The sequence below is a fragment of the Colossoma macropomum genome, unplaced genomic scaffold, assembly GCF_904425465.1.
Source record: "Colossoma macropomum unplaced genomic scaffold, Colossoma_macropomum, whole genome shotgun sequence".
Taxonomy (NCBI): domain Eukaryota; kingdom Metazoa; phylum Chordata; class Actinopteri; order Characiformes; family Serrasalmidae; genus Colossoma; species Colossoma macropomum.
The window spans coordinates 35878606-35891674 of record NW_023494798.1 but is presented as its reverse complement, the minus strand read 5'-3'; the positions used below and the strand labels follow the sequence as shown (position 1 = coordinate 35891674).

The following is a 13069-nucleotide window of genomic DNA, read 5'->3' as shown; positions in this document are numbered from 1 at the left end:
GTGCTGATTGGTTAACATTACTGCTACTGAGTGCTGATTGGTTAACATTACTGCTACTGAGCGCTGATTGGTTAGCATTACTGCTACTGAGAGCTGATTGGTTGCTGCTCTGTGTTCAGGAAATTAATGTATTCTTTTATATTAAAAATGTTTCAGCATTTATAAACTATGATTTTGCTCAAAGGCTCCATACATCAACCCATTCATTTTCGACTCACTCAGTAGCGCCCTCTAATGTCTGAGAAACCCAGAAGAGGTTACGGAGTGATAATTCTCCTCTCTACAAGTTCTCTGCCCGGACTGCTTTTAGAATGAAGTGCAATACAGGGCCAGTCAGAGCAGAGCTCATTTACATATACATTTTTAAAGGCACAGTAACAAAAACAGGCTGTTTATTTATAAAGGACAAAGAGAGGCTGGAAAATGTCACATAGAAGAGAACTATGGCCATCTTAGTTACACAAGTAGTCGCAAAAACGTTACGCAGAATTCCGAAATAAAATACTAGGAAAACATCGGCTATGGGCCCTTTAACGATGGCTCAAATGTGGTTATGGAGAATATTCTTAGTGTGCTGGGTCCTCTGGTTTGGTCCTGTTATTCTTTTAATTTTATTACTGTTTATGACATATGAAAGCTGTACGTATATATGCTCTATATTTTTTTTCATTATTCATGACAAATGCAAATAAAGCTTCATCACTGTGTGCAGATTTGGGATGTAACAGAATACAAGAGTTGCGAATATGTATTGAGAATACAGAAGTATCTGTATTCAGTGCGAGTCACATTTTATAAAGGCAGAATTCAGAATACTAAAGCAACGAGCCACTCAAAGCCGTGGGTTACAGTGATTTTATCATGGGGAAGGGTGTTCTTAGGCACGATGTGAAGCAGAGTAAAACTTCCTTCTCTATGATAAAATCACTGTAACCCACTGCCTCGAGTGGCTTATTGCTTTTATAAAACGGCGGCCAACATAAAATATATTAAAAAACATGTTTTAGATAATCATTTAAGTTATTATTAATAATAATCAACATAACACAACATGGGGGCAGTCGTGGGCTGGAAGTTAGGGAACCAGCCTTGTGACTGGAAGGTCGCCGGTTCGATCCCCTGAGCCGACAGTACGTGACTGTAGTGCCCTTGTGCAAGGCGCCCAACTGCTCCCCAGGTGCCGTGGACAGGGCTGCCCACTGTTCCGGGCAAGTATGCTCATTGCCCCCTAGTGTGTGTGTTCACTAGTGTGTATGTATGTGGGTGTTTCACTGCATGGATGGGTTAAATGCGGAGGTCTAATTCCAATGTGTTCAAACACAGTTGGCTAAAGGTTCATTCATTCATTCGTTCATAAATAAGTATTCCGCCAAGAAATGTAGTTCCTTTAGAGTACAGTATCGTTGCTAAGCAACCATTGACCGCTGAATGAGGAGAAGAATGTTCGGTCACTCTAAACTGCAGACATTTCATGATTTTGAAAACCTTTTTCATATAACAGTGAACATATGATAACACAGCACTGTTTTATTCAGTTTATAAGCACTTTTTGGTCACTAAATCACCACCACGAGTTTCCTGCCAGTCTGACGACGCCGCCTTTCTCACTCTGGGGCTGAATCTCAAACAGCTCCCTGCTCCCTACATAGTGCAGTAAGGAAGGAGTTTAAATACCGACTCCTGCAGCCCAACAGTGCAAAATATCGCTAAATCGGTCATTTGGGATTCATCCACATTCAGACTCGACAGGCAGTGCAGTATCGGACAGCAGAAGCTAGAATTTCTAAACCAACAGTGGGATTGTGGGAGCAGCAGTGAACCAAAGCAGGATATGAGAACCAAAATAATGTTGAGAATTTTAAATAAGCGAAATTTTCATTAAACATATTAATCCCTGCTGAAAAAAAGTGTTTCTGTTGGTTTTCTGATGGTTTTGCAATGTGTTTTGGCTTTTTTAATGGGTTGATTTCACAATGTAAAGGATCCTAATGGTTTCCCAGTGGGATCTAAAGGTGTTCAACAGGAAACTAGTGGCTATTGGAAATCCATAAGCCAATTCCCATTAGAAAGCAAAACCATTAGCTTTTAATCCTAATGGTTTCTAATGGTCCTTTTTTCAGCAGGGATGAAGAAAATGCCACCAGTAACAGCGTGTATTGAATAAAACTCACAACACTTTTCTCCTATGGACTTCATCATCAGCATGCATCCTAAATGTATTCTGATTATGTTCCTTTGTTGGTATGTGTTGTAACTGAATACATTACTGAATATATTCAGGACAGTGTATTCAGCACTCAGCCCAGCTCTGCTCATGTGCTCAGTAACTCTGTTTACACTGTGGATTGACTGTAGCTTTAACAGCTAAACTCAAACACGACTCGGTGCTGCTTCTTGTCTTCATTTGTTCCTCGTATTTATCTCCAATAATGTTTAACGAACCCAAAAATGTGTGTTCCGGTTTCAGACGTTCAGTTTCTGCGAGTATCAAAATAAAGATCTGCTTCTAAACAACGAACGGTCTGCTTTTATTTCCCACCTGTATTCCGACAAACTAACCCACTCGAGTACGGGCGTGTAGACGTAACGGAGGTGACGACACCAACGTAAAATGCCGCGGTGAACTCTGGGAATTGTGGTCCAGCACTGCAATCGCAAACATGCATCTTTTTCTTGTGTGCGATGAGACGACAGTTTGCAAATTATTCACAATAATACAACATCTTATGTGGAATTAATGTAGTAAAAAGCGTTTTATTCGCCGTTGTTTGGGCTCGGTTCGTCATTCTCAACTGATGTTTTGCCTCTTTGTTTACTTTCGTTTTATATGAACCTTCGCCCAGACTATTTTAGGAAGAAGAAATAGCGATGCCGATGTTTCTCTTCCATTTGCGTGCCAAATGAAGTGAGTAAACTTAAGGAGAATGCCACCAAATTTTTTCAAAATTGCTCCACAGTCCAGTGGTTTGATGTGAAATGGTTCAGATGCCTTTACAGTGGTGGTGATAGGAACCAGGGGTCGCCATGACTACAACACAGATATAGACATTTTATTTACTATCCAGAACCACCAGTGAACCTACACGAGTCTTCTGAGTTTATATGGAATGTTGATGATGGAAAATAGTGGAAAATCTGAAATAATACGTTTTCTTTGGGACTATTTTGCCTCACAGCGCCCTGCATGTATCCCTCCACCATGAATGGAGTTTAAGTTCTTAAAACTATCATAAAACAGTGTCTCAGTCATCAGGCAGTGAATTCATAACCATTTCATGTAGGAACTTTCTGTGAGGGAGCTTTTAGAGGTGGACGTCTGGTTCCTATCACCACCACTGTGAACAGTTCTGACTCGGTAAGTTTCTCTAGAACAGAGCGTTTCACACCAAACCACTCTGAACCGCTCTGATTACAGCTTAACCACTTAATTATGTAGACTTTTTTGAAAATGGGTGGAGTTCCCCTTTAGAAACTAAACTCAAACATGTAAGTGCAGCTTACTGACTTCATTTATTCATCATATTTATCTCAAAAAGTGTTAAAAAAAAAACAAAAACAAAAATACACGTTATTTTATTTCTCACCCGTATTCCGCCAATTCAACTCGCCGAGTACGTAGCGGAGGTGACGTCACCGACGTGAAATGCCACACTGAACACTGGGAAATGTGGTCCTTCACTGTAATCGAAACTATGCATCGTTTTTGGGTGTGGTGAGACAAAAGTGCACAATATTCACAAAAAATAAACAACATATGTGGAATTAATATGTGCACGTAGCCGTTTTATTCGCCGTTGTTTTGGATTGGCTTGTCATTCTGTCTCCCTTACAAAAAAGAAGTCCTGTAAGAATTCGAACCTTCATTAGAAGTTCCTGCCGGTAAGAGTCCAGATAAACCTGCAGGATCCGTTTATTAATGCTAAACAAAATTACATTTTTAATTAATTTTAAACATTACCTTACTTTTTAATGAACGCCGTGGAAACGTGAACCCATTAATGTATCTGAACAACTGAATTAAATGTCAAGATATATTCTGAGCATTTATTCTCGTGTTGTCTTACTCCGGCTACTCCAGAAATCCTTCAGAAATTTGCTCACTGAAGAACAATTATGGATTTTTTTCCAAAGTGACCTGCAAGAAATTGTGAAGGAAGATTGAAAAATTTCCGACAGCTGTCCAGCAGGACTGCTTCATGAGTGAGAACGCTAAGAGAATTCTGATGTGCTTCAAAAACTGTTTTTTTAAAACCCCAGGGACGTTTTAATTTGGAAAAATGGGAAAATTCAGTTTTGTGTTGCTCGGTGCCGCTGATCATTGTCAATATATGCTTTGTAGCGCCTTAATGTTGATTTTATACTCAATTAAAAAATAAATAAATAAAAACACTCAGGAAAGTGATCACTGGAAATCCTGTAGGATTATATTCCTGCAGAAACCACCACCACATTTTCAGCAGGAATCCTCTGGGACCTAAATTACAACACGGAAGTAAACAAGGAGGCAAAGCAGCTGTTATTTTGCCTCTTTGTTTACCTTCCTGTTGTAATTGAACCTTCATCCAATCAAGATCACCAAGATGATGCTATAATGTTATTATCACTCTTAGGGAAATATTACATTCATAAATTTCGAGTGATGAAGCAAAAAACCCAGATAACAGATTTTTGTGTAGATTTTGTATTATGTTTAAGTTGAAATTAAAAACAAAAAAGCTGTTTTTACTTCTAGAATTCTATCTGTCAACTTATGCTAACCATGCTTTGATTAATTAATTCATTATGTCAGTTTTAAATTATTTTTTATTTATTTCAGTGTAATTTAAATTAATTTTAAATAATTATTTTAATGAATGATTATCTGCTTTATTGCACATAACTACACATTTGCACTCATATTGCGGTATAGTATATAACATATATAGTGTATTTTCCTAATTTATATATAATCAATGCACAGTAGGAATGTCATTGAACAGTGCAACTGTCTGTTTCTCTGTAGGTCTGACAATAAACTCTTCAATCTAGAATCGCACTAAGTTCCTCCTGTTCTTTTATGTTGTTGTGATAATAATTATTTTTAAATGTATCCTTTTTTATTGGATTTGTAACTCTGTGATCCATACACTCCTTCCTCCAAATGAAACGACCTGTTATGGTGTGAAAGTCAATAAAAAAGAAGAAGGCTTAGTAGCGAAAATGAAAGAAAAAAGCCCCTAGTGAAAAACTACAAGTCCCACAATGCAGCGCGGAGGAGTTGTGTAACTTTCCAGCGTCTTCGAGGCGAAACTGTGCGGCCTGGTCGGTGAAAACTGAGCCGTTAGCCCGGTCCGGTCGTGCAGGCTCCGAGGGATTTTGGACCGGGGCGGGGCCCGGGGAGCAGAATCCGTCCGAAGCTTGGAGTTTGGGAGCTCGGAGCGGAGAAGTTAGAAGCCGAGAAGAAGCGAGGTTAGTGCGGGTTGGACGCGCGGAGGCCCAAAGGCCCAAAACATGTCCTCCTCCTCACAGGCGTCTTCCAGGCGGCAGTGGTGCTACCTGTGCGACCTGCCGAAGATGCCCTGGGCCATGATCTGGGATTTCAGCGAGGCTGTGTGCCGGGGCTGCGTGAATTATGAGGGTGCGGACCGCATCGAGCTGCTGATAGACACGGCCAGGCAGCTGAAGAGGACCCATGTGATGCAGGACGGTAGGTCTCCTGGTCCTCAGCCGAGCGGTAAGCATGGTCCAGGGGTGAAGGATGGAGCTGTAGATGGAGGCAGACCTCCTGGTGAGAGATATGAGAGAGCTAGAGGAGATTATGTCCCTGCTAGGCTCCCAAACGGGCTCCCCAGGCTTGAGGATGGAGGTCCACCTGAGGTGAGCAGGCAGAGCCCCAATGCCAGGAGGACTGGGCTGGTGGGAGCCGTTCCTCCAAACCTGATGGCGCAAGGGCTCGTTGGAGCACCTCATGGCTTGCTGACCGCCGTGCCGGGCCTCGGGAGAGCCGGGAGCGCCCCGCTGACCATTTCCACCCCCATGCTGAGCGAGATAAGTAAGAGGCAGGCCATGGGCATGGGCATGGGTGTTGGGGTGGCGTCTTTCATGAGCTCCGATTTCGAGAAGGAGCTGAAGGAGAAGCAGAGGAATGCCGAAGCCTTGGCTGAGCTGTCCGAAAGTGTCCGGAACCGGGCCGACGACTGGGCCGGGCGCCCCAAAGCGGTCAGGGACACCTTGCTGACGCTGTCCAGCTGCACCCCCTTCAACGTGAGGTTCAAGAAGGACCACGGGCTCGTCGGCAGAGTCTTCGCCTTCGATGCCAAGCTCGGGGTCGAGTTTGAGCTGAAGGTTTTCGTCGAATACCCTTGCGGCTCCGGCCAGGTATTCTCCAGCCTGCTCACGCTGGTCAAGCAGATGTTCCACGACAGCCAGAAGGACACGGGCAAGGTGATCAGCTCTGGCTTCAAATACGTCGAATACGAGAAGAGGCATGGCACTGGAGATTGGCGCCTGCTTTCGGAGCTTCTCAGTGATGGAGTCAGGGCATTTAAAGACCCGCCGACCCCCGATGCCATCCCACAGCCTTACCTGGACGCCAACTGCTCCATGTTACCCACTGCGCTCTGCCACATCGGCCGCCCGGCCCAGCCCCGTCTCCGCCGCCGCAAGGCTTCGCCAGAGCCGGATGGTGTGGATAGGCTGCCGTCAGAGGAGCAGCTGCGCCAGCACTGGCCCCTTGGCACGTACCCAGTCATAGGCGGGCACATTCCTGCCACCTCTATGCCCAGCGCCGGGCAGCCTCCTCCTAGCCTCCAGGAGGGCCTTCCTGGTTCCCATGGCAGTGACCCCTCACCCATCACCGCCCTAATGAGCGTGGCAGACAATGTGGGCACCGCCGGCCAGTCTCCAAAAGATGTGCCGGGCGGTAGTGGTGCCCACTCGTCCTCTGCGGGTCTCCAGAACAGCGCCAGCCCCTCTTCGGCCGGGCAGAGGCGCCTGGCATCACGTAACGGAGAAGCACCGGCCGGGTCTGGAGGGGCAGCGGTCGCCGCAGCGATGCCGACTGCTGGAGGGGGTGATCAGGGGGCTGTGACGGGCAGCGACGCCGCCGGAGCGGGCAGCGTCCCTCTCTGCTGCACCATCTGCCACGAACGGCTGGAGGACACACACTTCGTCCAGTGCCCGTCGGTGCCGGGGCATAAGTTCTGCTTCCCCTGCACCCGAGATTTCATCCGCAGCCAGGGCTCGGGCAGCGAGGTGTACTGCCCCAGCGGAGACAAGTGCCCACTGGTGGGCTCCAACGTGCCCTGGGCATTCATGCAGGGAGAGATATCCACCATCCTGGCTGGAGACGTGAAAGTGAAGAAAGAGAGAGACCCCTAACCTGCGGCAGGTGCACACGCATACATGCATTTATACACTTGTACAAGTGAGCTGATGCGTAGCTGGGAGTAGTGTAATTACAATATGCCATAATCATAATAATGATAAAAATAGTAATAGATAAAAGGTAAATTATTATAATGCAGTCACAATTTGAAAGAGTGCAGTTTTAAAAACAGTCAACATTATTAACAACACTGTCTAAAGGGGAACTCCACCAATTTTTCTAAAACTCCGGTATAATTAAATTATTAAGATTTAAACATTCAGAGTGGTTTGGTGTGAAACGCTCTGTTCTAGAGAAACTTACCGAGTCAGAACTGTTCACAGTGGTGGTGACAGGAACCAGACGTCCACCTCTAAAAGCTCCCACACAGAAAGTTACTACAGGAAATGGTTATGAATTCACTGCCTGATGACTGAGACACTGTTTTATGATAGTTTAGAGAACTTAAACTCCATTCATCGTGGAGGGATACATGCAGGGCGCTGTGAGGCAAAATAGTCTCCAAAGAAAACTTATTATTTCAGATTTTCCACTATTTTCCATCATCAACATTCCATATAAACTCAGAAGACTCGTGTAGGTTCACTGGTGGTTCTGGATAGTAAATAAAATGTCTATATTTGTGTTGTAGTCATGGCGACCCCTGGTTCCTTTCACCACCACTGTAAAGACATCTGAGTCTCTACAGTTAACCATTTCGCAAGGACTGAATTATTCAAAAAATCTGAAAAATTGGTGGAATTCCCCTTTAAGTTTCAAGTGCGGAAATGCAACCTAATAATCCAGAGTTCGTCTGTCCGGTGAAAAAGTGAATATGCTAGTTTTTCTTGGCCAAGAAATCAGACCTGGGCCTTAATTTATAGAAATTATTGCAGTTTAACTTGCTGTCACAACATTGGTGAGAAATAGAAGAGATGGTTCTTCAGAGGTTCTTTAGGCAAAGCAAGACAAGTTTATTTGTGCAGCACCTTTTATACACAGCAGCAATTCAAACAGACAAATAAAAACTTTAGATAATAATACAGCTTATAACATTCCTGAGATGCAGCACCTCCTTTTCATCATTAGAGAAAAACACTTAAACAACAGAGAGGCTTAAATATTTACAAAGAAATGCAACTGTGATTATACTCTAGTCATTTCCAGCTCTCTGAGTGAGGAAGAGCACCAGAATAGCAGCTGTAACTGAAAAAAATCCTAGCTTGGAGTGATACCAACCTCTAAACGCATGCTAGCAACTTTTAGAACCTCCAAAGAGTTGGTGAAGCTTAGGAGAACATTTATATGTCATATGAATCAAAAAAAAAATTAAAAAGCTCAAGACAATAAAATAGAAAATAAAATAAAAAAAGAAATGAAAATAGTGATTAAGATAAAAACGCAGTGAAATTTTTAAAGGAATGAGCTAAAGATAATAGACAATAAAGTAGAAAATAAGGAATTAAAAGAAATTAAAATTGTGATTAATGTAAAAATGCAGTGAAATTCTAAAGTGCTGAAGATAAAACACAATAAAATAGACTAAAAAAATAAAATGGTGATTAAATTAGTGTCTGGTGCCAATCTGACCTCATCTCGGAGTTTTGTTACAGCAGATGGCAGCATAATGTAAAGACAGCGGTTCTACATAGAACTGTGAACCCTCAGAGAACCCTTCGCCTGGTGAAACTGTTCTTCAGATTGATAGAGAATGTGTCATATGGTTCTGTAGAGCACCAAAAAGGGTTCTGCTATTGTTACGATGTGAAGCTTGAACCCTTTTCAAAAAGGTTCTACATAGAACCATATGCAACACGTTCTCCATCAACCTGAAGAACAGTTTCACCATGCAAAGAACCATGTAAGCACACGAAGGGTTCTCTGAGTGTTCATGGTTCTGTATAGAACCATAGTGTTTACTGAAGAACCCTTAAAGAACCAAGTGTGCTGTTATGTATATATTAATATAATAATAGTATTATAATGCTAAGTATAATTTAAACTGTTTCATACCAGTTTGAATTGCCACATAATCTATAAATCAAGTTGCTTTTTTATTATTAGTTGTTTATTTATTAACAATAATCATTTTTAAGGAGTGCAAACATCTGACCTCAGATTTATTCATGATTTGTTTTGATTTGATTATATTGTTACAACACAAATGTAACTGGAGGAAAGATTTACACAGTAGTCGAATATAAACAAACAAAATAAACAGTACAGTAAGATTTTTTCCTCAGACTTTTATTTTTGAAAATTTTATTTTGGCCAAAACTGAGCACATACTTCAAACTGTACACAGAACATACACATTATAATAGATTATAATCAATGCTAACATTATCATGCAGATGCAGTTCATGATTCTCCATTTTATACACTTTATTCATTTAAAAACAAAGAAATCAAAACAAAAAAACCTTTTAACTCCTTTAAAAAGATATTTTACTGTTTAAACGCTCCTCACACTGTGTGATCACTGTTGAATGGTCTGGTAGAAATTCAGTAAATGTTTAATGTTTTTAAGCCACATTAAAAGCATTTAATAATGTTTCTTTATGTTTTTGTTTATATTTCTGTTTGTGTTTTTCAGAGCTGCTCTGTTTCACAGACACTGCAGTTCTGAACCCCAAAGACCGGCCGACGCCACAGCACTGAAGAGGCGACTGTTCACCCGCACACGTTCTCTTCCTCCATCCCTCCATCCCTCTCTCTTTATCCTCCATCCCTCTCTTTTTCCTCTCTACATCCCTCTCTTTCCTATCTTTATCCTCCATCCCTCTTTCCTCTTCACATCCCTTTCTTTTTTCCTCTATCCATCCCTCTCCTCTCTACACCCTTCTCTTTCCTCTCTTTGTCCTCCAACCCTCTTTCTTTCCTCTCTTCATCCCTCTCTTTCCTCTCTCTATTCCCTTCTCTTTGTCCTCCATCCCTCTCACCTTATCTTTCATCCCTTTTTCATTGTCCTCCATCCTTTTCTTTTTATCCTCCATCCCTCTCTCTCATTACTTTTAATCCTTCTCTCTTTTCTTCCTCTATCCTCCCATCCCTTTTTCTGTCCTCCCTCTACTCTCAGATCACTCTTTTTTTTTTTCTCTCCATCCCTCTTTATTTCCTCGCTCTATCTTCCCATTCTTTTCTTTTCTTTTTTTTGTCTTCCATCACTTGTTCCTCTCTCCATTCCACTCTCTTTCCTCCCATCTCTCTCTCTCCTCTATCTATCCTCCCGTCTTTTTCTTTCCCACTTTTTATTCTCCCATCCTTCTAGTGTTCCTCTCTGAACTCTTTATTCTTCTTTCTTTCTTTTCTCTCTCTCTCTCTCTCTCTCTCTCCGCTCTGCTGGCCACGGTAAAGGAGAATCCAGCCATGTTTGTTGGAGACGCCCCATTTAAAGTCCTTCTGCAGTACAATCAGTTCCGTCTGTTGACTCCAACAGAGTTTATATTTCGCCCCAATGTGTAACAGTGCTTTAAAGTAGAGCTTTTTAATTCAAATTTTGGGTGATGAACCTAATTGTATTTGCCCTTAGTGTTAATCACACTATGAAACACCTTAAAGGGGGATCACACCGATTTTTCCAAAAAAAGTTTCTCCACAGTCCAGTGTGTGAGATGTAATCAGAGTGGTTTGGTGTAAAGTGGTTCAGATGTCTTTACGTTGGTGGTGATAGGAACCAGAGGTCGCCATGACTACAACACAAAAATAAATCTGAAATAATACATTCAGTAAAGAAAATGGCTTTATGTAGAACCATAAACACTCAAAGAACCCCTTACATGACTAAAGCGTTCTTTGCATTGTGAAAGGGTTCTTCAGATTGATGGAGAATGTGTTGTATATGGTTCTACATAGCACCAAAAAGAGTTCTTCTGTTGTTTACGACTGGAAGAACCACGTCACAGTTGCACCATTTATTCATGGAATGGTTCTATATAGAACCATGAACACTCAAGGAACCATTTACATGCTCGAATGGTTCTTTGCATGGTGACGTGGTTGTCATGATGATGTATATGGTTCCGTTAAGCACCAAAAAGGCTTCTTCTGTTATATGTGAGCTTGACACAACAACAAGAGAAGATCCTTTTTGGTGCTATGTAGAACCATATGCCACACCTCAATCTGAAGAACCATTTCACCATGCAAAGGACTATTTAGCCATGAAATGGTTCTATATAGAACGATGAACACTCAAAGAATCATTTGGATGCTTAACTGGTTCTTTGGATGGTGAAGTCGTTCTTCAGATTGATATGTTGTACCTGGTTCTATATAGCATGAAAATGGTTCTTCTGTTGTTACAGCGAAAAGCTTGTATTAAATAAAAAGTTTTCAAAAAGGTTCTATATAAAAACATATACTCAAAAAGTGGTATATGGTTCTTTTATTGTTACAGGCTTGACATTGTAATAATAGAAGAACACTTTAATCATGCAAAGGGTTCTTTGAGTGTTCATAGTTCTGTACTGAACAAATTTCTTTACTAAATAATCCTCGAACCGTCATTTTAAAGAGTGAGATCAGAGCATTTCACACCAAACCTCTCTGAATGACTTTGAAAAATGGGTGGTGTTCCCCCTCAGACATAGCGTAAGATGAATGATGACATCTCTGAATGTCCTGAACACCAGACAGATATAGATTGTACAGCAGGATTGTTTTCCAGGCCTTCACGGCCGCAATCACAGCACTGTACACGAACACACTTTTTGTATTGTTATTGCAAATGCTGCACACACCTCCAGTAGTTTTGGAAATTAAAAGTGCTCAGAGTTCGTTTGAAAGCGCTTAACTATGCCCATTCGAAGCTTAACCCAGCATGTATAGAAAACTCTCTTTATATTTTATACTCTATGTAGATTGTAAGAAATACTCCCTTTCAATGGTTATAGATGTGCAATCTCTAGATTTTATACCGTATTGCTTTATGTACCACTAAGTATCTGAATGAACAGAAAAACCAAAGATAGACATGCCGGATTAAAACAATTGTATCATATGATGCTTTAGCATATATTTTTGTGGTAAAAGTAATAGCTTTCATTAAAATATCGGCGCCATATACGGGGAATGGTTCACGTTGGGAATCGTATATATTTAAGCCTGTCTGGGTGAAAACAAAGTACATTTTTATTAAAGTGTTAGCAGATCACTATATTTTGTATTGTAACCCTGTTCTAAGTTGTCGGGAGGCGGTGAGACGCGGAAGAACGTTTCTGTTTTCTACAGTTATATGGTCCAGATTTTTTTTTCATCCTTACATGTCAATGATGTATAACGAGTAATACGAGAGTCCACCTCTGAAGTTTTTACATGTTCAGTTCAGTTCTGTTATTGTTTTTAGCTTTCACCTCTTTCATCCTGTTTAACAAATAGAAAATTATCTGAATGACTATGTATGTAAACACGTAAACAAACGTACTGTTCTGTAAGACCTTTGTTTAAAATTGGCTTCTATGTTATCGCTCAAATTGTATTTAAATTAAAAGATTGACCTGCTTTTCACAAGTGTTCAGATCTCTTAAGTGTCCGGAATCAGATAAAAACATACATTCAAATCCCTGCTGTCGGAAGAAAACCTCGTATCTCCAAAATGGTAACTTTACAGGAGAAGGAAAAAACTTCCTCTACTTTTAATGTAAGTTAGTGGAACCAGAATTTTTCCTAGTCATTTTGGGCCGTTTCTTTTGGTCCATTCATCATGAAATTTACACACAATGT

At 41.3% G+C, this 13069-nt stretch overlaps 1 protein-coding gene across 1 annotated transcript; it reads left to right on the top strand.

Annotated features, from left to right (window-relative positions):
- The first annotated feature begins 4993 nt into the window (after positions 1–4993).
- irf2bp1 (interferon regulatory factor 2 binding protein 1) lies at positions 4994–12853 on the top strand. Its single transcript, XM_036585076.1, has 2 exons — positions 4994–7369; positions 9942–12853. Exon 1 carries the CDS (start codon positions 5491–5493, stop codon positions 7357–7359), a length of 1869 nt encoding a protein of 622 aa, XP_036440969.1. The 5' UTR covers positions 4994–5490; the 3' UTR covers positions 7360–7369; positions 9942–12853.
- Positions 12854–13069: the final 216 nt, after the last annotated feature.

Excerpts from the sequence above, each read along its gene's own strand:
- irf2bp1 (XM_036585076.1), top strand. The coding sequence starts at position 5,491 with ATGTCCTCCTCCTCACAGGCGTCTTCCAGGCGGCAGTGGTGCTACCTG.